Genomic DNA, 27,615 nt, shown 5'->3' with positions numbered 1-27,615 from the left:
ACATCCAATATACTTAGAAGTTAAGGAATTAGTGATATAGTGGTAGCATACTACTGAAGTTAGAAATAATGAACCACTCCATAATATCCATTTAAATTATATATTTTGCTGGAGAGATAAGGATATCACAATGAAATTGCTCTCAGAGAGTTGCGTTTATGATCATTTGGTAAGTAGCACAACACCATAACCTCACAGTAATTGTACTCCCACAGATTTAGTATTTCAGAAATTTCGCAATTTATAAAATATTCTAATTGATCTAATGGGTTGTCCTAACTATGGTCTTTAAAACATTTTTCTTTGATGAGAGTAACTGCACACTTATTTTGAAGGGTGCTTACTAAACATTGATGAGTTGTATAAAGTAAAAGAAAGATAAGAAGAAATCGAAATTGTTGTTTTGGTAAATATAATTTTGCAAAACATTTACTTATGCAGGATTTTTTTTTTTTTTTTTTTGTGAAAACTATCCCTTTTTCGAGATCAGTGAAGATTTTCACTGGAAAAAGTATATACGCATTTGCATCGGGACATTATTCGCATCGAAGGTCGGTGATTGTCGTGCGCTGAGGATGGGTAAATACCCAGAAACTCGAGTCCGTACGTATCGCAGATCATGATGGGAAGGATGACTTCCCTTTGCAAATGCAGACAGGACACAGATGTGTGTCAATAGCCAGCTGGAGGAGATGTTCTCCTGGTGCTAAAAGCAACAGTAACATCCACCCTTAGGGGTCAGCCACATTTAAGTGGCAAATATACTTCACCTTGTCGTGCAGTTACTGTTAATACCTTGTTCAGAGATTTAACATTGCTTATCATATTTTATTAATGTAGATAGAAACAAAAATTGAGTCTAAGATCTAGTGATTTTGTGTCAAATTTAATTCAATAATAATTCATTTCATTGAACAAGGTCTTTTAATTCTAACTAAAGCAGAGCATCATGACTATGACAAAGATACTATTTTAAGAAAATGGATAAGGGAATGTATTGAAATCAAATAAAAATGACTGCTATCTTAACTATCAAAGGAGATTTTGAATTTACTTCATTCCTTGTAAAAGGACTATTTCTTTTATGAATGGAAAAATCTCCTTTAATCCTTGATAGGCTGTTTGTTTTATCACTGATATCCTGTATCATGTACAATTCAAAGTCCACCCTCTCTAAAGTATTATTTACAAGGAAGGTTTAAAAAAAATGGTATGTAAACCTGATAAGTGGTAAAAAATAAATTGTGTGCTTATAAACCTTTGTATTAAATAAAAATGTTATACAGCAAAAAGGGAAATGAAATCATACATACATCACACGTTATGAAATGCAACACTTAACAGAAAAGACTTACATGCTAAAACATGCTTTGAAAATTGAAAAAAAAATGGAAATAAACAAAACATCAAACAAAGTTCTTATTTAGCTGATGTAACTAACCTTTGCTATACAAAACAGGAATGTTGTCTGTTGTTAATTTAGAGTTACTTTTGATTCCTATCAGTAAAGGACTTCCACGTCTGTAAATAATGTGACAAAATAACAAGATAATATTTGTGTTTGATAAGTCAAACCAACATATGAGCAATTAATATGAACAAATATTTAGATCACAAAGGAAAATATTAGTCCTTTTTATTGCTTGATTGATTACAAATGTAAATGTGGAAAACAAAATAGTAATCAAGTGAATTAAGTATGTTGTGTTGTGAAATAAAGTAGAGACAAGTGTTTAGGTTTATGTTCCTCAGTGAAGGACACCATCTGGAATGTTAATCAACAATACACATCACTTCAATTTTTATTTCCAGTCTGATTTTTACTGGCATATCATCACAAAAGAACTAAGAAAAAAAACCTTTGGTAACTTTTTCTTTTTTAATTATCATCATTATAATTATTGTTATATAATTTGTTGGTCAAGCAATCTATTTCTCTTGCTTTATGAGAAGAAGACTGGATGTAGGATCTGTAGACTAGTAAAATACTTAACATCTTTACACTCAAAGTTTACCACAGTTGTTTTTCTTAACTTTGTTGCTAACATATTTTCTAGCAAACAAGTTCACTTAGTATATAGTATAAAAATGTAGAGTAAACATTTAAACATCGGCACCATCTTTCCAAATTCTGATGCATTTTATATGGAATTTTTGGTCTTCCAAAGTCATCTTGGTGGAGAGGTTAACCTACCTTCTTTGGCTGTAAAGTTTTGTCTGAAAAATTCAACTTGCATGCTGGAAAACAAGGTGAAGTAGTATACCACAGACAATACAAACTCAGAGTTGATATGAATGCCTAACACTTTATCTACTCTAACACTGAAATACATCCTCAATCCATATTTAAACTCACAGTACATTTTCAACTCAGTATAGCAATTATAATGCTTACACTGTATAGCAACAATGTGCACCCTTACCAGGTGGTGCTATTAAGTTAGACATGGCCTGGGCCTATACTGGTTGAAACTTAAGTTATCTAAGTTATAGGTAGCCTGGATCATAGAGATAGTTATACAGTTTATTCCTAGGAATAATGTAGTGTTTCTAAGGAGAAATGAACTATCAACTCTTTCTGCTAATAGTATGTAGTTACACAATTCACACAACCAATTATCTCAATGTTTAATCATCAATTAATATGCACAATAATTTCTTTTGTATGTAAACATCTGAAAACAAGAACTTACCGTGTTACGACACATTCTCCTGGATAGTTTGTGCTCATAAAAGCCAAAGCATAGGCTCCCTCCTGCAGAAAAAATAAATTTATTTTATTACTATCATCATTATTTACTGTCCACTTTTCCATGCTTGCATGGGTCAGGTAGAATTTGTTGGGTCTGATTTTCTATGGCTATGTTAAATTATTATTTTAATGAACAAAGTTTGAAAATACAAAAAATTATTTTTGTTTTTAAATTATAAACAAAAACGATGAAATTAAAAAAAAAAAAAAGTCCTGTAAACTCACGAGTTGTTGACAAGTCATTTCAATCAATTCCCTAAATGTAAGCTTGTTTTCCTTGTGTTTGTCATAGAGATGTTTGACAAGCTTAGCAATGGTTTCAGTATCAGTTTCGGATTCAAAATCAAAACCTTTACTTTCCTATGGAAAAAAGGGGGGGAAAAAAAAAGGAAAGTATGAATGTAAATAACACAATTCTTATCTGATCATACTATTTTTATTCTAGGGTTTAAGATTTAATTATTTCACTACCATAGCATTTGGTAAAATAAAGCAATTATTTCAATTTACTTTGAAAATAATGAACAAAAATAATGAAATAAAAACAAAAAGATGTATTTGGAACATAAACCAACATGAAATTTGTAACATACAACTTTGGTATTAAAAGGATGAAAATATGTGATCTTATTTTTTAAAAGACAGAGTTTATTATCATTTTTCCATCATTGTTATCGTTATTATTATTGTTAAATCTAGCAAGTGACTAAATAGGGACAAGTGGTTTTATTTTTGGATAAAAAAATAAAAAAATTGAAATATAGTGAATAGTAATAATTTGGGGACAGGAGGAGCAAGCCCCCACATTAGGTGTGAGTAAAGAGCACCAAAACAAAATATGGAGCTCATACTAAGCCTATAAGAGATGGATGAGGATTTCAGCTCGTATATCACTCGGGGACAAGCCAGACATAGGTCTGTAACTATCTGCTGGGGCCACTCACTGCATGTAAAAAAAAAAGAAAAGAAAAAAACCTAGCTGCTAGAAATATTGACAGATCCATTCTGCTTGGAGCCTAAAAAACAGGTTCCATGTTTTGCACTGTCACAATCTGTGTTGGAGGCCTTGAGTACATATTACTTGAATACTATCTACCGCTTCTCCCAATATCAGTGACTAAAACTCTACACATGTATTATGGTTATATAACTGAGGCAAGAGACTTGTGATAATTAGTATTAATCATCATCTTCATCTTTTAATATCCATCTTCTATGCTGAGTTGGGTGGCTTGATTGGATTTGATGGGTGAGGACTGTAATCACACTTCAGTGTCCACTTTGGTATAATTTCTACAGTTGAATGCCCATTCTAATGCCAATCAATTACCAAGGTGTACTGGGTGTTTTTCTGTAGCATCAGCACCACTGAGGTCATCAAGTAGCTCACAAGACTTTTGATTGAGTGTGGCTAGTGAAGGAGGTGGTTGTGTGCTAGGTGGTGGGAAATTAAAGGACGAAAGAAGCTGGAGCAGGTTTCTTGCTGTAGAAAAGGTGGGAATAATTGAGACGGGAGTTACCTTTCTGTGTTGGTTCTCAACATATCTGAATCACTAGTATACATTTCCAGTAAGATGCTTAAGATATTTGGTTTACAATGGCCCTCATCTTACAGTGAAATTGTGTGTGATACAATCAGTATTTTATATAAGGAGACAATGTATTTAGTAGAGAGGAAAAAAGAGTTCAGGACCTGAACATGACTGAAAAATATGAATATTCACATGAAGGCTTTTAAAATAGTGTACATGTGTGTGTGTGCCCGGTTGGGGAATAAGTTACTCATCCATTATGTCTTTTGAATTTTTTTCTATGTTGTTGTTTAGCCCCAGGTCACTATAAGCCACACAAGCTTGTGATTGAAAGCATTCCAGTATCACCAACCAGTCTTTTCGTTTTCTGTGTTTGGAGGACTACATTATCTAATATGTCCCAAAATTAAAAAAACAAAAAACAAAATGATGTAATGAGGAGGAAGCAGTATCTGTTATTTCTATTAGACTGAGCACCAGGCAGAGACTGCATCGTAAGTAATAATTTACATACTTTAGCATGATAGTTATAGAATTAACTAAACAGAGCCATGTTGAAAAAGTATCATATAAGTGTTTTTAATATAGGTACAAGGCTAAAAATTTGGGTAAGAAGTTAGTTTAATATACTGATTTCAAATTTTGGCAAAAGGCTAGCAATTACAGGGAAGGAGGTAAGTTGATTACATTGACCCTGGTACTCAACCGGTACTTATTTTATTGACTCTGAAAGGATGAAAGGCAAAGCCGACATTGGTGGAATATCAAGAGACAGATGAAATGCTGCCAAGTATTTTGTCCAGTGTGCTAATAATTCTTTCACCTGACTGCCTTAGGTTAGTTTAATGTATTAACTCTAGGGATTGGCAGTGGAGGCGCAATGGCCCAGTGGTTAGGGCAGCGGACTCGCGGTCATAGGATCGCGGTTTCGATTCCCAGACCGGGTGTTGTGAGTGTTTATTGAGCGAAAACACCTAAAAGCTCCATGAGGCTCCAGCAGGGGATGGTGGCGAACCCTGCTGTACTCTTTCGCCACAACTTTCTCTCACTCTTACTTCCTGTTTCTGTTGTGCCTGTAATTCAAAGGGTCAGCCTTGTCACACTGTGTCACGCTGAATATCCCCGAGAACTACGTTAAGGGTACACGTGTCTGTGGAGTGCTCAGCTACTTGCACGTTAGTTTCATGAGTAGGCTGTTCCATTGATCGGATCAACTGGAACCCTCGACGTTGTAAGCGACGGAGTGCCAACAACAACAGTGATTGGCAAGTAACTTATTTTATCAATCCTGAAATGATGAAAGGCAAGTTAACAGAAGGCTCAGTAGATAGTGCTTCTAGTGTTGATGCAGTTAAGTGGGCTGAAACAGTAAAAGTTCTCTATTCAAAAACCAAACCATTAACCAACAACTGAATTGGTCAGTTGTGCTTGATAGAATTTCAGTAAATATTAAAGCACATATGTACCACAGAGGATTAAAAACTAAATAGAGATATAGAAACTTACCAAAAAGGATTTTAAATCTTTGTAGTTTGTGATAATTCCATTATGGACACAAATGAATTCTAGGAAAAACAAAATGAGAATAAATGAAGTTAGTAAGTTAAACAAAAGTTTAGATCTCTCAAAAACAAACAAAAATAGTTTTGGAAAATTTAGTAACTTACCATTATTCAGCCCAGATCTCTGAGGATGGCTGTTTGTGGAATTTGGCTCGCCATGTGTTGCCCAACGTGTATGAGAAATACCAATATGACAGGTAGACACTGCATCAAAATCTACAGGTGTGGAATCTGAAAAAAGAAATGATTATATATCCACTCAGATTTATATACATATATGTCATCATCATCATCATTTTAATGTCCACTTTTCCATGACAGGAAGGGTCAGACAGATGCAGATTTTACCACAGTCAGATTCTCTTCCCATAAAGAACCTTTTCTAAGGAAAATAATATTTCTCCATGGCCAGACATGTTTTCATGGAAGATTGAATACAAAGGGCACTATCTGTATGACAGTGACACTTATTTACAACTATCATATGACATCAATACAAGAAGACATTAACACACAAGCAGGTTTCTTCCAGTTTCTGTCTACCAAATCCACTTACAAGGATTTATTTAGCCTAAGGCTTTAGTAGAACACACTTAGCCAAGGTACCACACAGTGGGACTGAACCTGAAACCTGAAACTATGTGGCTGGTAAGTGAATTTCTCTTCCACACTCATGCCTGTGCCTAAAGATAAAATAGTGATGATGAAGTGTTAGAGTAGATCCTCAAATGTAAGAAGTGAGTAGGGACAGTAGAACAGGGAATGTGTATGGGTAAAGGTTGCAAGAATGTAAAGGATGAGTGAGAGAAGATTAGAGAAGGAGAATGGGTGAAGCAGTGAATATAAGGAATGAAGAACAAAAACTGAGGGATGATAAATTTATGTTGTAGAGAAGGTAGGGAAGAATAGGTAATGACTGTAGAGGTTGGGTATGGTGGAGGGGTGGATGTAGTGAATGGTAGTGAATGGTGGACAAGGAGTGGGTGTGATCAACGAGGGGAGCAAAGATGACTGACAGTTCAGAAAGGGGTGGAGAGCAGCAGAATAGTAATAATGATGCAGTAAACAGGGAAAGGATGAAAGAAGAAGAAGCAGATGTAGTGCAGGAGATGTGTAAGAGATGCATGGGGATGGAGAAAGTGAGATGTGGTGGTATGGAGGGGTGGTCAATGTAAAATGTGGATGAAGTGGGGACAGTATTAAGAATGAAGGATGGTTATCAACTGAAATGGACCCAGGAACTGAGAAGTATAAGTGGTATCAGAGAATAAAAGATGATAAAATATGCAACTCTGTACATAATTACAGTAGTTAGACAAGTGATGGGGGGGGGGGGGTATGAATGATACAGAACTGATGAGTAGCAGGGATAGTTTAAAATACAAAGATTGAGAGACAGAAACACACATATCTATTTATCTATGTGTGTGTGTGTGTGTATATGTGTATCACACACACATTCATCCAGCACAATTTCAACTTTAAATACATGACAAATAACCAGTATTAATAACTCTGTGGGTCTTTCCATTCATGAATTGTAATTATATCCTTAGTTATTAAAACTAGCTGATGAGTTGACAATAAGTTTTGATTATGGATTAACTCTCACAAGGACAGGAAAGACAGAAAAAGAAACATTGTTTCTGTAGTCACCCATAATTCCCCAAAACATATTTGGCCAAATGATACCTTCCAATATATGAATCATCAAATCTAAGAAAAATAATCACAAATTATTAACAGCTGAAGACAATGGCTAATTCTTAGAAGACTACAAAGTGAAATTCACATTGGAAAAAATAAGGCTGGTAACCAAAAGTGAATTGCAAAACAAAAAAAAAAAAAAAAATTATTTTCTGCATCACATGTCCACAATGCAATGAGAATTATATCAGCTAAATAGGAACAAAACTGATGGATTGAGTCAGGGTGCATAAAATAACAAATCAAAGATCCTACTGTTAGAAACATTCCATCAAGTGAACATCCAGACATTTGTGTGAAAAGAAAATCCAAAATATTTTCTTTCTTCAAAATAAAGTAAGAAATGATCAATTATGAAAGGCAAAATAAGAATACCTTAAGAGGCATCTCAATCCAAAACTATAAAAAGTGGAACTGCTACTAAAACCAATTACTTCTATATGGATTACCTTATATAATGTGTATTTGGAAAACTGACAACAGCAAAAACCGTTGACATAAAAAACTTCCTTCTATCAGGTCTGTGTTAGTTTTTTAAAAAACTTTTTTTATATTTTGGAAACAAAGGATACAGCTTGTATGGTAGTGATACTTGCTAACAACTATCATGCAATGTCAAGACAAGAAGACAGTAACTCACACAGATACATGCATATACACACACAAACATGACAGGCTTCTTTCAGTTCCCATCTACCAAATCCATTTACAAGGCTTTGGTTGGATTGGGGCTATAGTGGAAGACACTTGCTTACACATTTTTTATGTATATTCACACACACAGATATATCTACATCTGTATTCGTCCACATACACCTATACATATGACTACGTGTCTGAAATATGTGTGTGTGTGTGTATATATATATATATATATATATATATATACATATATATATATATGGCCTCAGCCAGTCCACTTACGCGTACCTTCCTTCATTGGACACTAAACTCCACTTGCGAAGACCTGTGGAGGCAAGTGAAATCGAAATCGAGTTAAATTCGACGACTGGCACCCATGCCAACGCCGTCTCCTTCATTGGACACAAAACTCAGCTTGCGAAGACTTATTGGGGCAAGCGAAATCGAAATCGTGATGGCACCTGTGCCCGCAGCATGTATATGGACCTTCGAGTGGGATCGTTGCCGGTGCCCCCACCACTGGACTGGCTCATGTGCGGGTGACACATGAAATGAAATGCGCCATTTTGGGTGTGGCCGTTGCCAGCGCCCCCTGGACTGGCTCTTGTGTGGGTGACACATGAAAAATTTTTCGAATCAAGATCGTTGCCAGTGCCCCTGGACTGGCTCTTGTGCGGGTGACACAAGAAATTTTTCGAGCGAGACAGTTGCCAGTGCCACTGGACTGGCTCTTGTGTGGGGCCGTTGTAGGATTTTCGAGCGAGATCGTTGCTGGTTCCCCTGGACTGGCTCATGTGCGGGCGACACATGAAATCTTTCGAGTGAGATCGTTGCCAGTGCCCCTGGACTGGCTCTTGTGCGGGTGACACAAGAAATTTTTCGAGCGAGACCGTTGCCAGTGCCCCTGGACTGGCTCTTGTGCGGGGTCATTGTAAGATTTTCGAGCGAGACCGTTGCCAGTGCCCCTAGACTGGCTCTTGTGCGGGGCCGTTGTAGGATTTCCGGGCGAGATCGATGCTGGTTCCCCTGGACTCGCTCATGTGCGGGCGACACACGAAATCTTTCAAGTGAGATCGTTGCCAGTGCCCCTGGACTGGCTCTTGTGCGAGGCCGTTGTAGGATTTTCGAGCGAGATCGTTGCTGGTTCCCCTGGACTGGCTCATGTTTTTTTTTTTTTTTTTTTTTTGTGCGGGTGGCACATGAAATGCACCATTTTGAGCGTGGCCGTTGCCAGTACCGCCTGACTGGCCTTCGTGCCGGTGACACGTAAAAGCACCCACTACACTCTCGGAGTGGTTGGCGTTAGGAAGGGCATCCAGCTGTAGAAACTCTGCCAAATCAGATTGGAGCCTGGTGTAGCCATCTGGTTTCACCAGTCCTCAGTCAAATCGTCCAACTCATGCTAGCATGGAAAGCGTACGTTAAACGACGACGACGACGATATAAGTGTGTGCTGATATGTACAAATATACCCATAAAAATATATGTGAATACATATATGGTGACAGCAATTTATATAAATATATAAAACTGAGCATAGATTAAAAACTATATATATATATTTATAATAATGGTGGGTGAGCAAAATTACTTTCTTGTAATTATCGATGCCCAAGTTTCAACCATTAGAAGATTGATGAAATCAGTATCAGATAAAGTTCTGATTATAATCTATGCAGACAGTGCTTCAGCATAGACACAATCAACAGAAAATTGTGATAAAAACTTACTTATTTCCTCCTCAAGAGCTGCAACTTTTCCAGGTTTCTTAATGATAGTAATAGACCCTTTCTCTGATTCTTTTCCTTCAATTTCATAAGCAACACCTGGTAAATAAAGTGCAAAGAAGAAAAATTGAGAATAACAATCAAGAAGGAAAACAAAATGCACTAAAACTGCATTAAACAACAATATAACATCCATGTTTAATCAGTGTATTAACTCTTCAGCATTCAGGTTACATTGATTCAAAACAATATGAATAAACAAGCATTAAATTTGACAATCATGTATTATCTTGTAGCTTTGAGGTTTTTATGGGATTGCTTATTTTTTAGAATGACATTGGTAAGTAGGTGCGAGAGGCCAAATCTGACCAGTTTAAACATAAAATAGGTAGAATATTTTGAGCTGGATGTGGTAGGTCTAAATCACTGGTTCCCAAAGTGGGTAGTACTGCCCCCACCCCGGGATGGGGAGTGGAAAGATTCAGGGGTGGTGTTCAAGGAAAGTAGGGTGATAATGGGGTGACCAAGAGTGTATGATGGATGTATAGAAAAAAAAAAAGCTTAACTAGGTTAAGTTTTATTTGTGAAATATGAATTTGTTGCAGAAAGTGGTCTACAGTTATGGTGGTGAGTGGGGGGGGGGGGCAGCTCAGCTCAAAAGAGTTTGGGAACCACTGGTTTAAATGTTAAAGACACTAGTGCAATGGTAGGTTCACTAATTCCACCTCATTCTGGCTTGCAGAGTCATTAGAGTGTTGGGAAAAATGCCTTGTGGTATTTGTTTTGACTGAGCTCTGAGTTCAAATTTCACTGGAGTTAACTTTATCTTTCATGCTTTCACAGGGTCAATAAAATAAGTTCCAATTCAGACAGTAGATTGGTGGCATTGTTAGAGCATCAGACAAGGTGCCATGATAAATTTGTTCTGGCTCTTTTTTCTGAATTCTTGCATGGTGGACTAAATCAATTGCTTAGTTTAACATCAACACCTGACTCATGGATACATTTAGCAAAGTTCTATTCTATCTGTGCAAGCATTCAGGCAAGGTGTCTCCTCCCAACAATCTCAAAAAAAAATGATTTATAGGCACTGCCCTTTTGTTCCTTCTGAAGCATTAAAAAAAAGGGGTGGGGGAAGGGGCCAAGTAATTAAGAATACAAAAAGCAATGTACTATATTAGGAGGTGCTGAAAAGTTTCTGGCTTTGGGTAAAAGACAATACAGGAGGATCAGTTAATGATCTCACTCAACATATTCCCTTCTCAGATAAACACACTTATTGTAGTGGTCCTTCAGTTTTTCTAAGCCCTGTAAAAGAACTTGAAAGGTTTGGTCTCCAGCCAGGCCTTTCTCAATACCTTAAAGGCCAGGAATTCTTCAGCATCCCCATTGTTCAGTGGGTTAAAAGTCATGCACCAAAACATTTGATATTTTATTTATATTGTTGTTGTTATTATTCATTGTTATTCCGGTGAGGTCAACTTTGCCTTTCATCCTTTCAGGGTTGATAAATTAAATACCAGTGAAACATTGGGGTTGATGTACTCAATTAGTCCTCTCCCCCAAAATTTCAGGCCTTGTGCCTTTAGTTGAAAGGATTATTATTATTAATTTTGTTCACCATGTATGAGTACATGTGTATTATTATTTTATTAATTTTAATCAATTCTATAAAAATTGAAACATGTCTTTGACTATCCCCGAGCTTATTGAACTTATTTTGTACATACTTTTGGACCACACTGTACAATATAGACAGACAGAGAGTCATGAAGAATGACAGACAGACAGATATGATGGGCTTCTTTCAATTTCTGTTTGTCAAACCTACTAACAAGACTTTGGTCAGCCTGTGGTTATAATAGAAGGCACTTGTCCAATGAGCCATGCAGTAGGACTGAACCTCGAACCCTGTGGTTGAGAAGCAAACTTACCACACAGCCACACCTGTACCTACATGATTACTTTTTTGACAGAAAATTATAGAGGTAATATGGTTCATTTTTAGCACAGGTCTATTTAGCTCAAGCACACTAATGATATGGAATTAAATAATTAACCAATGAGAAGCAAGCAATAAAACCAACCCATCTACATTATTTTAATTTAAGATGATACTTACCCACAGCCATGCAATTTTTGGATACATAACTGCTGTATCATATTTGTAAGCACTAAAGTGTAGAAAGTGAATTAAGTTGATAAGTATAGGTAAGTGAATTGATTTCTATGGCTGCTTCTGAGTTGCATTACATAACAAAAACATTGTCATTCCTGATTTTGATAATGCAGAAAAGTTTAGTTTAGAAATTGTGGGAAATAATGTTTTGAAATACAACACCACCACCACCACTACCTTGTAATGAAATGATTTCATTATTGCTCTATACCGGCATAGGTAGAATAAAATATAGTTGATACTATTTCAGGGATATAAGAAAAAGAAAAAAACAACCCCAGATTTCGCAATATTCAGTTGAAGTTTTTCAGGCTATTTTTCATGATCATCATTGTTTTAACTTACTTTTTTTTACGATTGCATGGATCAAACAGAATTTGTTAAAGCAAATTTTCTACAGCCAGATATCCTCTCAGTTGCCAACCACCACCTATTTCAAAGCAAGGTGATATTTTCCCCATGGCAAGACAAGTTTCCACAGAATATTGGAAATAATGGACAATGCTTGTATGACAGTGAAGCTCATTTATAACTATCATGCAATCTCAAGACAAGGAGACACAAATACAATCAACTTACCAACCTATTTTTTCTCTCTCTACACATATATATACATATATATGTATCTATGTATTTGATAAGTTTCTTTCAGTTTCCATCTACTAAATCCATTCACAAGGTTCTGGTCAGCCCAGGCTTATAGTAAAAGACATTTACCCAAGGTGCTACACAGTGGGACTGAACAGGAAGTGATCTTAACTATACAGCCACCTGTAAACCTATTTTTAAGCAAAGGATTTTCGAGCGAGATCGTTGCCAGTGCCCCTGGACTGGCTCTTGTGCGGGTGGCACATAAAATACACCATTTTGAGCGTGGCCGTTGCCAGTACCACCTGACTGGCCTTCATAGGATTTTCGAGCGAGATCGCTGCCAGTGCCCCTGGACTGGCTCTTGTGCGGGTGGCACATAAAATACACCATTTTGAGCGTGGCCGTTGCCAGTACCGCCTGACTGGCCTTCGTGCAGGTGACACGTAAAAGCACCCACTACACTCTCTGAGTGGTTGGCGTTAGGAAGGGCATCCAGCTGTAGAAACTCTGCCAAATCAGATTGGAGCCTGGTGTTGCCATCCGGTTTCACCAGTCCTCAGTCAAATCGTCCAACCCATGCTAGCATGGAAGGCGGACGTTAAACGATGATGATGATGATGTAAAATAGCCAAACAAATGAAAACCTAAGGAGAAGCCACAGACGTTATTACCAATAACACTAGCCAATGGTAAGGTGAAAAAGTACAAACTGAAGAGTCATCAGTGCAAATACAGCAGTAACACTGACACTTAGCTGGTGCACTGTAAAACTAAAGAGTAGTTCTTTAATTTTTATACTGAATGGAACTATTGGTGAAAGATGGGTTCTTTCAAACTGCATTGATCCAGATGGAACTCGTTATCAGCTAAAAATATATGTGAGAGAAGTGAATCCAGAGGCAGTCTTGTGTATCATAACAGTAGTTATATATGTGGTTGATGTTTAGTTTGAACTTCTACAGTCAGTGAAACGGGAGAAATGTGGAAGGAAAAGGAATTCGAAAGGTAGATCAAACGCGATAGGATTAACAACAAATCTTCAAGGGGAAGCAATCCAATACAGTGTTTGTAAAAGAGTTAATACATTTAAAATGTCGTAGTAATCTCCCATACTAAAAAAAAAAAAAAGGAAAAATACTCAAAAAAGCATGAACCTAAAACAATTTTGCTGTGAAGACAATGTCTTTGTGACAATTGCAAGCTATTTTACTGTTTTATCTTTTTTTATCTCATTCTTACATCCTATTTTCTGGAAAGATCTACTGTCATTGAAGAAGATATTCATGGTCGACACCTGAAGGGGAAAATGTAGGCACAGAGGTAAATTTCAAAGAACTGCAACACCAAAGAGGAATGTTTGTGCACAATATTGGGCAAAAGACAAGGATGCCAAGATAAAGACAGGTTAAGAGCATCAGGAAGGTTGGAGCTGAGTGGTAACAAGCTGGCAAGTTCAATCAATCAGATGGCATTTTGGGTATGGTCAAGGGTATCTATGCACAGTACCTTTCATCACTATCATTATCATCATTTAACGTCTATTCTCAAGGCTGGTCTGGATTGGACAGTTTGACGAGAGCTGGTAAGGCCAGGGGCCACACCAGGCTACATTGTCTGTCCAGGCATGGTTTCTATAGCTGAATGCTCTTCCTAACACCAACCACTCCACAGAGTGTACCAGGTGCATTTTATGTGGCACCGGCATGAGTGCTTTTTATGTGGCACCAGCATCGGTCAATTCTGTGGCAGACAGGTCTTCTTCTTCATCATCATCATCATCGTTGTTTAACGTCTGCTTTCCATGCTAGCATGGGTTGGACGATTTGACTGAGGACTGGTGAAACCAGATGGTTACACCAGGCTCCAATCTGATTTGGCAGAGTTTTTACAGCTGGATGCCCTTCCTAACGCCAACCACTCCGAGAGTGTAGTGGGTGCTTTTACATGCCACCGGCACGAAGGCCAGTCAGGCGGTACTGGCAACGGCCATGCTCAAAATGGTGTATTTTACGTGCCACCCGCACAGGAGCCAGTTTGGCGGCACTGGAGCAATGTGCCAGATATCTTGGTTCACTACCATTTCAAATATGAAAGCAGTTCTACAAAATGTGATGTATAGGGTCAGAAACTGATAGTATTAATATTTTCTGGTTCTTGAAAGGAAGCCTAATGTTTGGGATTTAGTTTTGAGTATGTAATGTATGGGGGTTCCTCATAATAAAAAGCGCTTACTTTGCACAAAATGTCTAAACTGCAAATGAATGAAACCTACATGGAGAAAGCTTAGGAATGAAGAGCAGTGAAGTGACATTATCAACATGGAAGTGAATAGTTAGAAGAAATAGCAAACAGTCTTAATGTATCAAAGGAAAATTGAAAGACACAACTGTATCATAACTCATTAGCATTTAAACCGGCCAAATTATTTTACCTGCTTTTATGTTCAAACCGATCAGATCCAACCTCTTACACCTATCCTACAATGTCATTCTAAGAATAAAACTATGACATCATTGAAATCCCAAACCTATGGGATAATGCATGATTAATACAAAACAATTTGAATAAACAGCGTTACATTTAACATAATAATCTGAATGCTAAAGGGTTAAGGGAATACCAGAGTAGATAGAATATAGGTCAGCACATAGAAGTGCCCATAAGTGAGCAGTTACACTAGACAATAGAAGTTTTACTAGTTTAAAGAGCAGCAACATTGCTTTCTGAAAATTCTCAAGGATGAGGGAAAATTAGTCTTTAACATAAGAGAATGGTTTCCAGTAGATTTAGCTCTACAAAAATTAGACATATTGTCACTGCAAAGTATGAGACTGAAACTAGCAGAGGCAGTAGTTATAACAATTTATAACAGTTTCCATCACCTTTTCACAATAGGGAATGTTTGGGCAGTAGCTGAGAGAAGTAGAGAAGTAGAAGTCTTCTTGAGAATGGTACAGTATAAAAAGGTTTCAGTTGATTGGAAAGAAGTTTTGGGGATAAATGAAATAGAAACCATCAGGAGCTGTAACTTTTTGGGATTAATGTGGTTTGACCAAGCAGCTCTATAATAGTCCAGCCAGAACCATCCTGTCTTTTACCCCAGACAGTGAATCTAGGATGTCAATGTCCAATATGTCCATTTAAAGGATTTAGCTGTTATTTCTAACGGACTGAGAAACTCCATACAGACCCTTTCATTTATTTGTGATGGTGATATAGAAAAACAATGCAGTTTTGCTGAGTGTGTATAGTATGCAGTTAGAAGCAAAACAGACAGCATATTTGATGTCTACCAATAGGAGTCTAACTTACAAAGCCATGTTACTCAGGGAGTCATATGGGAGATTCTGAAAAGCTAGTAGAGATTTACATGAAATGAGAGACCAAAAAGTCTGGCAGCAATATGGGATTTGAGAGAGTTAGTGGTATGAGTGGTACATGAATGTCATTCAAGTGAGTAAATGCTACATATATAATGTCATCAGTATCCCTCATTTTTTGGAGTAAACCATGGAAGATAGTGATTGCTCACTTAATTAACTCAGATCAAATAATATTCAATCTAATGGGTAGAGTGGGGCAGAGGCGGGGTGTTTTGAGTAAGCAGTTGCCAGAAGATCAAAATCAAGTCAAAGACAGCATTAACTAAAAGGAAAGTTGGGTTTAACCATATAGCATTTAAACTAGACATATTCAGCCCAAATATCCTAGCTGTTCTATGTTCAAACAAACCAGATCCAGCCTTTCACACTAATGTTACAATGTCATTCTAAAAATAAACAATCACATCATTGAAAGCTTGATGCTACAAGACAGTACATCGTGAATTCAAAACAATGTGAATAAATAAGCATTACTTTTGACAAAGTAATCTGAATGCTGAAAGTTTAAAAAGACAAGGGTGTTTATTTGGATAATTGGTGAGTAAATCAGAGTGAGACAAGAATGAAATGAATATAGTGTAGAAATCACTATAAATTTAAAAAGTGATTTTTCAGGACTAGTGACCAGGACTGTTTCAAATCCCAGCTATACCTGCTACACTTCATTTATGTTCTTCAAGTATTATCATCATTATTTTAACACACACTTTCCATGCTTGCATGGAATTTTTGTTGATGCAGGTTTTCTACAGCTGGATGCCCTTCCTGTTGCTAACTTTCACTTGTTTCCAAGTAAGGTAATATTTCCTTATAACCAGACATGCCTCAGAAGATTAGAAACAAAGAACACTACTTGCATGATGGTGACTCTTACTTGCAGCTATCATGCAATGTCAAGGCAAGGAAGCAGAAACACACACACACACACACACACTATGTATGCTACAGATTTCTCATCTATCTAAATTTCAAAACTTCATTGCAATAGGACAAATCAATCAGAAATGATCACAACATATAGCTGTTATATGAATATACTTCTAGACATTGAAAATAAGCCAAATGCATGATTAGATGAATGAATAAATACAATGAGGAAAAATACATGTTACTCCTGTTATTTCATTCATCAAAGAGACAAGCTGATTCATGTCTACAAAAGAACAACTTGTATAGTAAGAACAAAAAGACACCTGCAAAGATATCATTTCAGTTGGGAGTATCTAATTTAGTCAATTACACTGTTAGCAACTTAATTTATACTTATAACAAACGAAACTAATAGTTAATGAGCAAAACGATTTGTAGATCTTACCTGCTGAATCATACCCTCTATATTCCAGACGCTTCAAACCTGTTATTAGGGTATTCAAAATCTGTTTACGAGTGACAGGAGTCAAATAGTTGAGGTAGGCAAAAATACCTAAAATAAAGATAAATAAAAAAGGTATCTCTGAAATATATATATATGACTGATTATAAAAAATTTTTTAAAAACCCATTCATACAAAGTTTTAAAAGCATTAAAAAAAATGAAAATTCCTTAATGTTCTTTTTCTTTAATATTTGGAAAGTTAAAGGCAGTGAGCTGGCAGAATCGCTAGCATGTTTGGCAAAATGCTTTGCAGCATTTCATCCGTTTTTACACACTGGATGGAGGCGCAATGGCCCAGAGGTTAGGGCAGCGGACTCGCGGTCATAGGATCGCGGTTTCGATTCCCAGACCAGGCGTTGTGAGTGTTTATTGAGCGAAAACACCTAAAGCTCCATGAGGCTCCGGTGGGAGATGGTGGCGAACCCTGCTGTCCTCTTCCACCACAACTTTCTCTCACTCTTTCTTCCTGTTTCTGTTGTGACTGTAATTCAAAGAGCCAACCTTGTCACACTGTGTCACGCTGAATATCCCCGAGAACTATGTTAAGGGTACACGTGTCTGTGGAGTGCTCAGCCACTTGCACGTTAATTTCACGAGCAGGCTGTTCCGTTGATTGGATCAACTGGAACCCTCGACGGAGTGCCAACAACACACACTGGATTCAAATTCTGCCAAGGTCGACTTTGCCATTCATTCTTTCAGAGGTCGATAAAATAAGTACCAGTTGATCACTGTAATCAACTTACCCCTTCCCCTCAAATTGCTGGCTTTGTGCTAAAATTTGAAACCAATATTTGAAAAGTTATTTTGAACAAATTGTCTAATAAAATTTAATATGTATTCTAGGAATAATAAAATGGTATGGTATAGAGAAAATAAACCATTGTAAAATATTCACCAATAGGTGTAGCTATGTGGTAAGAAGCTTGCTTCCCAACCACATGGCTCTGGGACTGACCAAATTCTTGTGAGTGGATTTGGTTGATGGAAACTGAAAGGAGCCTGTTGTATATATTTATATGTGTGTCTTTGTGTCTGTCCCCCAAACATCGCTTGACAACTGATGTCAGTGTGTTTACAACCCTGTAACTTAGCAGTTCACCAAAAGAACTGATAGAATAAGTACTAGACTTGCAAAGAATAAGTCTTGGGGTCAATTTCTGTGACTAAAAACTCTTTAAGGCAGTGCTCCAGCATGACCACAACCAAATGGCTGAACAAGTAACAAAATATTTCATTATACCTTATTCAGCATCATCATTTTAATATCCAGTTTTTTTTAAGGCTGGATGCTCTTCTCGTCATCAATCTTCAGTCATTTCTAACCAAGGTAATATTTCCCTTTACCCAAATATGATTTCACAGACAATGGTAAACAAAGGATACTACTAGTATGATACTGACAGGCATTTACAACTACTGTGTGGTGTCTAGACACAAGTACACACACACACATCTTTATATAACATGGGCTTCTTTTAGTCTTCAACTACCAAATTCATTCACAAGGCTTTGGTCACCTTGGGGTTATAGGAGAAAAACACTTGCCCAAAGTGCCACACAATGGGACTGAACCAGAAACTGCAAGGTTGGATAGCAAACTTCTTAACCACATAGCTCCGGAAGGAACAGAGTCAGTCTTCACGATGTAGTTGTAGCTATGTTTGGATTTAAGATGATATAAGAAGTACTCAGTTACAAATAACAAACTATATCCAACCGGATACAACAGTTTCAAATTTTTGGCACAAAGCCAGCAATTCTGGAGGAGGGGGTAGTTGATACCGTTAACCCCCGTGTTCAGTTGGTTCCTGATTTTATTGACCCTGAAAGGACAAAATGCAAAGTTGGCCTTAGCAGAAATTGAACTCAGAATGTAAAGCAGGAAGAAATGCTGCTAAACATTTTGTCTGTTGTATTAAACAATTTTGCCAGTTTGATGCCATTTAGCCATCATCATCATCATCGTTTAACGTCCGCTTTCCATGCTAGCATGGGTTGGACGATTTGACTGAGGACTGGTGAAACCGGATGGCAACACCAGGCTAAGAATACAATAAAATCAAGCAAATTGGGAAATCTGCTAATAAGACATTTTAGTAAAATTTGAGAAGTAATGGCAGCCAAATCTGAGAATATTTTCCATTTAGAGATAACATGATTTAAGACCAAGACATACAGATATATTTCATATATACTAGCCTAGAAAAATGGATGCCAAAATAATGAAATTTTTGTCGACTTAGAAAAAGAAACTAATTCCAGTTGCTATTTCAGTTTCAATGAATTATTCAACTTGATAGGGCCTCAGAGAAATGATAAAGGAACAAACTGATACAGAAACATATTTGACATATTCCATTTCAAAACTCCACATTAAACTGACAAACAAAAAGTTTTCGTAGAAATTCATAGAAATGAATTACTTTCTTTTGATACCAAATTGCTCAAGAACACCCTAGGTTATATGATAGAGACTTTGTTTTAAAGTGATCTACAATTAATCTTCCATCAAAATTTCATCCTAATTTGTTCCAAACACCAGCTTAATAATGACAAAATTATTTGTTTTAAAAATATAAAAAAGTTAGTGTATTCCAACAGAAATATGGTAACAAAAGGGTTAAAGAAATATTGGGTCATCCCATAAATAATGCAATTTTTTCAACTGCATGAACTTTAAAGTCAGAGGGGGACGGGATAAACTACTGGCATCAACTTATTATAGAAGCAGGTAGAAATTTTACTTTTATTCTTAGTGCAAGTTTTGAAGAGTACAGTTCAATTTTATTAGTTATTTTTTCAAAGCTATAATGGAAGTGACAAAGTAGCATATTTTGCTTTATTAGTTCAATAAAGGCACCAATGCAACAGAAAGTGTGAGGAATATTAATGCAGTATATGGGGATCAGACAATAAGCGTAAGCCAGTGTTAACGGTCGTTCCAGAATCTACAGCCTAGAAGACGAGCCTGATCCTGGAAGATTTGTAGAGCTCGATGAGGATGTCCTGCAAACCCTGGTGGAACAAAATCCCATCGTAACTGTTGAGGAACTAGCAGAGAAGCTCAGATTTGGTCATTCAACCATTCATCGACACCTGCATGTCATCAGAAAAGTCAGCAAATTGGGTCAATGGGTTCCTCACAAACTTTCCAAGTCTAATCGCACAGAGAGTAAATGTGTGCTCTTCTTTGCTGTCATGTCTCATGAACAAACCTTTTTTTGACCGAATTGTGACTGGTGATGAGAAATAGGTTCTCTATAAAAATGTCAAGCACTGAAGACAGTGGGTAGGGAAAGGAGAAACACTGGTACCCCAAGTTAAAGAAGGTCTTCCCCCATGTAAGGTGTTGTTATCTGTTTGGTAGGATACAAAAGGTTCAGTCCACTTCGAACTTTTAAACCCAAACCAAACAATAACAAAGGAGATCTACTTCGAGCAGCTTATGTCAGCACTAGAAGAAAAACGACCATCTTTGGTTTCAAGACAAAAGTTGTTCTGCCATCAGGATAATGCCACATACTGCAAAGATGACATTCCAAAGGCTGGAGCAGTTTGAACGGGAAATGATATCTCACCCACCATATTCGCTGGACATTGCCCCATCTAATTATCATTTATCCCACTGTCTTCAAAATCATTTGGACAGAAAAAAATATTAATACTGTAGACAAGATCAGAATAGTACTGGAGGAGTATTTTTCGTCATGGACAAGTGAATTTTGGACGAGGGGGTCTTGCAAGTCTACCAGATAGATGGAAGAGCATTGTAGAAAATAAAGGTGAGTATATTCTAGATTTAAAAAGAACTTTGTTTATCTTAATTTTGAAAATAAAAGTATTGAAGAAGAAATCGTATTATTTATGGGATGATCCAATATTAACAATGAAGCCATTTCACTCCCAGTTATCAATGATAGTTGCAAATACTAAATAAGTTTTAAAAATTTATTTTATACTTGTAGTTTCCACAAGATATATCTATATTAGATATTAAAGAGCTAAACTGTCAAAAGCGATATCTCACAGAAATTACTGCGGTTTCTGTAATGGAAATGTTGGGGTCGGGCAAATATTAAGTTTTTTTTATTATTATTATTTATATATTTCTTACAAGCCCATTTATTTGAAAGAGAGGGCAACAGTTTATACTGTGTATTCTTCTCAAGAAGATTTCTACCTCCCAGCTACTGCCTAAACATTTCCTTATGAAAAGGTGATGGAAAAATATTACTTTCTAAAAAGAGAAACATTCTGGAGGAGGGAATAATCAATTATATGAATTGCACAAGTTCATTAACTCTTAATTAATTAACACTGAAAGGCTGCAAGACAAACTAAATGCTATTGTTTAGTCACAGGTCCAAACTGACCAATGATAATCCAGCTGTGATCAACCTGTCATATTTCAGACAGCATATGTAGGAATCTAGGACAACACTGTCCAAAATGTCCTGCCTTGTTGAAGTTGTAGAGAATGAGTAAAAGAAACATTTAGCTACCATTTCTAGCAGACTAAGCAAACCACTATGTTATACCCAACAGACTAACAAACTTCCCAAGAGTTTATCATACCTGAATGGATTTATAAGTTCTTATTCTACTACCAGTATAGATGTCTTTTGAGAAAGACTTATACAGTTCATTATAATCAGTTTATGTACTGTAAATGTACGGGCATTAGGCTACCAGTTCACATTGAGGGTTCTACTATAGATATTTCATTCCACTTTGGGGCTTTGACAATCTTAGACCATTTCTATATATCAGAATACTTACAGAGAAAGAAAGTAACAAATTTAGCAGAATTTCTGTTTATCATATTTTTCACTGCCCATTACCAAACTGAGTGCTGATTCCACACCTGTAATTCTAACTTTTAAAGAGTGGTTTGCACTATATAAAAAAAATGCCCTTCCACCTAAATTTCTAAAATTATATTTTCCTGAGAGGCATCAAGCTGTTAGATCAGGTTATGAAAGTTACAGAGAGGGTCATAGCCCAACTAATTAGGGAGAGAATCAATTTAGATGAGATCCAGTTTGGGTTCGTGCCAGGTAAAAGCACTACTGATGCCATATTTCTAGTAAGACAGCTGCAGGAGAAATACCTAGCCAAGGATAAACCTCTATACCTGGCTTTCGTTGACATGGAGAAAGCCTTTGACAGGGTCCCCCGATCCCTTATCTGGTGGTCAATGAGGAAACTTGGGATAGAAGAATGGTTAGTGAGAACTGTGCGAGCCATGTACAGAGATGCTGCCAGTAAAGTGAGGGTTGGAAATGAGTACAGCAATGAATTCCGGGTAGAGGTAGGGGTCCACCAAGGTTCCGTCCTCAGCCCCCTCCTATTTATCATAGTCCTCCAGGCAATCACAGAGGAGTTCAAGACAGGTTGCCCCTGGGAGCTCCTCTATGCTGATGACCTCGCACTAATTGTGGAGTCACTATCAGAACTAGAAGAGAAGTTTCAGGTGTGGAAGCAAGGTCTAGAATTGAAGGGCCTTATAGTCAACCTAGCTAAAACCAAAATCCTAATAAGTAGGAAGGTAGATAAAACACAAACCCCTTCAGGTAGATGGCCCTGCTCAGTATGTAGAAAAGGAGTAGGTAGTAACTCTATAAGATGTACCCGGTGCAAGCTATGGACACATAAGAGGTGCAGCAACATCAAAGGCAGGTTAACTAGGAAGTTAGTTTTTGTATGTGGCAGATGTTCAGGTGCAATAAAGACTGTAAACAAACAGGAAACAACTTCTATCTCATTCCAGGGTGAAAAACTAGAGGTAGTTGATAGCTTCCGCTATCTGGGCGACCAAGTTAGTAGTGGGGGTGGGTGCGCTGAAAGTGTAGCTGCTAGAATAAAAATAGGCTGGGCAAAGTTTAGAGAGCTCTTACCTCTGCTGGCGACAAAGGGACTCTCACTCAGAGTAAAAGGCAGACTGTATGACGCATGTGTATGAACAGCCATGCTACATGGCAGTGAAACATGGGCTGTAACTGCTGAGGACATGCGTAAGCTCGCAAGGAATGAAGCCAGTATGCTCCGTTGGATGTGTAATGTCAATGTGAATACCCGTCAGAGTGTAAGTATCTTGAGAGAAAAGCTGAACATAAGAAGCATCAGTTGTGGCGTGCAAGAGAGACGATTGCGCTGGTATGGACATGTGGTGAGAATGGAGGAGGATAGCTGCGTGAAAAAGTGCCACACCCTAACAGTTGAGGGAACCCGTGGAAGAGGTAGGCCCAGGAAGACCTGGGCTGAGGTGGTGAGGCAAGACCTTCGTACATTGGGCCTCACCGAGGCGATGACTACTGACCGAGACCTTTGGAAATGTGCTGTGCGTGAGAAGACCTGGCAAGCCAAGTAAGATCGTTGCCAGTGCCCCTGGACTGGGTCTTGTGCGGGTGGCACATAAGATGCACCATTTTGAGCGTGGCCATTGCCAGTACCGCCTGACTGGCCTTCGTAGGATTTTCGAGCGAGATCGTTGCCAGTGCCCCTGGACTGGCTTGTGTGGGTGGCACATAAAAGACACCATTTCGAGCGTGGCCGTTGCCAGTATCGCCTGACTGGCCTTCGTGCAGGTGATACGTAAAAGCACCCACTACACTCTCTGAGTGGTTGGCGTTAGGAAGGGCATCCAGCTGTAGAAACTCTGCCAAATTTAGATTGGAGCCTGGTGTTGCCATCCGGTTTCACCAGTCCTCAGTCAAATCGTCCAACCCATGCTAGCATGGAAAGCGGACGTTAAACGATGATGATGATGATGATGATAGAATTGTGAATCTTAACATTGTAGAATATAGCAAGTAGAAAATGCAAAAATCTGCCAAATATATTATGCTTGTGGATATTATGTAGGAACCAAGCAGATATCACTGATATGACATAAAATCAGGAAAAATGCCAAATTCTAGATAGCATAAAGACTAAACTTGAGTACCTGATGTTAATATGTAGAAGCTATTGATCTGTTTTAGAAGGATTGATGAAAGATACAAGAAGGGCTATGCTCTTTTGCAATATTCATAATATAAAGAGAACTGAGTTATTTCTGCCTTTGATGTTACAAAGTACAGGAAGGTTAAAGGGAGGCAAGTTCTGTAACCAGGCTAAAATAATTGAATTTAGTAGGGGAAATTTGCAAGGCCACTTTACAAGACAAGGTATGCAGAATTTGCAATATACAGTTCATTCTGCCAAGGTTGACTTTGCCTTTCATCCTTTCGGGATTGATAAATTAAGTACCAGTTGCGTACTGGAGTCGATCTAATCGACTTCCCCCCTCCCCCAAAATTTCGGGCCTTGTGCTTAGAGTGGAAAAGAATATACTTTGATGTTAATGAACATCTGTGTTACTACAAATGCCGTTAAAGGTTTTTCACAGATAGCTCAATTCAAAGCCTTAAAGCAATTTTCATTTCAAAATGGAAATAGTAATCTCCACAGTACAAATGAAAGAAAACTATGTCAAAAAAAAGTAAAAACAGATATTTACCAAAACCAACAAGGAATTTAAGTGGGACGTGTGGAAGGAGTTGAAGATGCTTGCCTTTACGCAAGGTTTGCAAGGTGGATGTAGAAGGGTATTCAAATTTTCTGTTTACTGGCAACAGAATTTTTTTTAAACAAGAAAGCCAATACCTAGTCCTAGTTAAAGATTATGCTGTACAAAGACTAAATACAAAACTATAATCATTACCAAAAATATCGTTGATGTGTGGAAACGGATCGTTTTAACGCTCAGTGCCCTCCCCAAAATAAAATACATACAACAGGGAAAAAATTCGGATCATCTAAGTATGTTTTAGCTAATGTTAAAAAAGTTACACCCTAAAGAGGGTGTAGCAGATTACTTAATGCAGAAACTCGAGTAAGTGAAACACTGGTTGTTATTTATTATTCTCCTTACATTTTCTAATGCTAGCAGAAGTGAGATGGTCTTTAGTGTAGCTGTGGTTTAATTTTCACCACAGGATACTGCTAACCATTGAGGGCAGCAAAGTTATGTCTTTAGTTGAAGATTTGTAGTAAGAAGTGAACTCATAACCATGTTGTCAAATAGTCCAGCAACTGTACTACATTGTTCTGTTTATTTATTACGTATCTATGTGCATGTAAATGGTGAACAAGCATGTGTGAATGTGTACTTGGTACGTGCAAACAGCAACCTATTTACTGGAATGATAACTACACATGCGATGTTTATGTGTGTATATAAATGAACTTTCCTTCAGAGTTATGTCAAAAATGTGCAGTATCACCATTTACATCAAAATTGAGTGCCAAAAAATTTAATTAATTATATAAACCGACAAAAGTATTTGAAGAGAAAATATGTCCCGTCAGCCCGGATTAACAGGATTAAATAATGTACAAGTGCGAAGAATTAAAGGGAAAAAAAAAGGTTTAATCTTGTCCGCCAGATAAGCAGGACGTTAACTTGGACTCAACCATAGTAATAAATAAATATACAAAGTAAAGCATAAACTATTTATTTATTTTTGCATGAAGTCATAATGTATTTAAGTAAGTTGAGCATAACTTTTAATATATATTGTTCGGTCAGGTTTTGAAATGTACTCGTCTGTAATTAAAAAAAATGGTGATTATTTACAAAGAATAACTCCTTAATTTTGCTTTCGTCTGGTAATGATTTTCGCACTTAGTTAAGTGATCTGTCAAAGTGACAAATTGGTAATGATATAGACAAGAATATTGAATACTTGACAGAAGAAATACAAACATTATTGGCTAGTGTTTACTTGATCACTAAAATAAAACGGAAGATGGGTAAAATAGGTGTTAAAAACGAATATGAAAACTAAAATCTGCGCAAACGAACGGGGGTGAAGTGGGGAGGACTTTCGGAAAATTCACACGATTCGATTTTCCCTCATAACTTTCAGAAAAATGAATATATATTAGTGAAATTTTATAGAAATACCTTTCAAGCTGCATACGATTACAAAGAAATTTGTGGGGTACACCTATTACATTTGTTTTGTTTTGGTGATCGGGAGTTAAAGTAACGAAATTTTAAAAAAATAGAGCAACGGGTGTAAAAGAAATGTGTAGGAAACGAATATGAAAACAAAAATGCGCGGATAGCAACGAAAGGGGAGGACTTCGGAAAATTCACAAGATCCGAGTTTTTCACTCATAACTTTTAGGAAAATGGGTTTTAAATGAAGTTATATATAAATACCTTTCAAACAACATAGATTACGATTATAAAGAAATTAATGGGTAAAATCTTTTCCGAGGGGGTGGGTACAGGACTTCGGATAATTCACAAGATCCGAGTTTTTCGCCCATAACATTGAAGAAAATAAATATCTTTTAATGAAAATGTATATAAATACCTTTCAATTGACATGCATTACAGATGCTAGTTAATTATAATCAATCCGAACGATAGATTTTTTATCGGATGTTACAAATGTTAGTGTCATAGTAACAATGCGATAAGCATGTTGCTGACGATGGATAGCCCCTGATAGACACACAAGGTGCTTCTTTGTGTAAATAACAGCTCAAAACGAACAAACTACCTGATATATTACCGGTATTTACTTCAACAAGGGATGAAAGTGGTGTCGGATGGTTTCAGAGACGAAATCCTATTTATTACTAGAACTTTAAGCCAGAATTATAGCAAATTTCAGAAAGTTGATAATATTTCAGTTAGAGATCTTTTTTTAATTAAATCAAAACCAATGAATTCAGTAAATAAATTGTGATAATAAGTAAAAAAAAGTTTAAACAAAAAATAGTGATTGCAATCTATAAATCAAATATTTAATTGAATCTAGGGATCCAAGTAAATTTTATTAAATTTATAAAACTAATGCAGGCTTCGGCACACTTGTAAAAAAAAAAGAGCTTATCATGCAATTAAATGCTAATATATTTATTACATGAAATTAGCATTATACATACGTTACAATATATACATGCCAAATGTGTTTTGTCAACTGATAAATAAAGGAAAAAAATAATCCGAATCAAGAAGTTACTCCGACATTTATTTAATTCCTCAATAATTAATGTTTTTTTTACGTATAAAAGCAACAGCAGGACTAAGTAAAAATTAAGTGCTTACTTACCACACATATTAGATTATCTTTCCGACACGTACAAGAACACACTGGCTATT

General features: G+C 36.9%; 1 protein-coding gene across 4 annotated transcripts in view; it reads right to left on the bottom strand.

The window, feature by feature from the left end:
* The window catches only part of LOC106875022 (glutamine--fructose-6-phosphate aminotransferase [isomerizing] 2), a 68,674-nt gene extending 41,059 nt beyond the window's left edge, over window positions 1-27,615 (bottom strand). For all 4 annotated transcript variants that reach the window (XM_089355375.1, XM_089355376.1, XM_014922974.3 and 1 more), the window contains exons 1-8: window positions 27,566-27,615; window positions 17,391-17,498; window positions 9,926-10,021; window positions 5,952-6,077; window positions 5,791-5,849; window positions 2,978-3,112; window positions 2,694-2,755; window positions 1,442-1,521 (exon numbers count right to left, since the gene is read on the bottom strand). In XM_089355375.1, coding sequence (XP_089211501.1) covers window positions 1,442-1,521; window positions 2,694-2,755; window positions 2,978-3,112; window positions 5,791-5,849; window positions 5,952-6,077; window positions 9,926-10,021; window positions 17,391-17,498; window positions 27,566-27,572 — 673 coding nt within the window. In that variant the 5' untranslated portion in view covers window positions 27,573-27,615. The remainder of the gene's footprint in view (window positions 1-1,441; window positions 1,522-2,693; window positions 2,756-2,977; window positions 3,113-5,790; window positions 5,850-5,951; window positions 6,078-9,925; window positions 10,022-17,390; window positions 17,499-27,565) is intronic.

The sequence above is a fragment of the Octopus bimaculoides genome, chromosome 7 (genome assembly GCF_046866305.1).
Source record: "Octopus bimaculoides isolate indiv1 chromosome 7, ASM4686630v1, whole genome shotgun sequence".
Lineage (NCBI taxonomy): Eukaryota > Metazoa > Mollusca > Cephalopoda > Octopoda > Octopodidae > Octopus > Octopus bimaculoides.
This window is presented reverse-complemented; position numbering and strand designations above follow the sequence as displayed.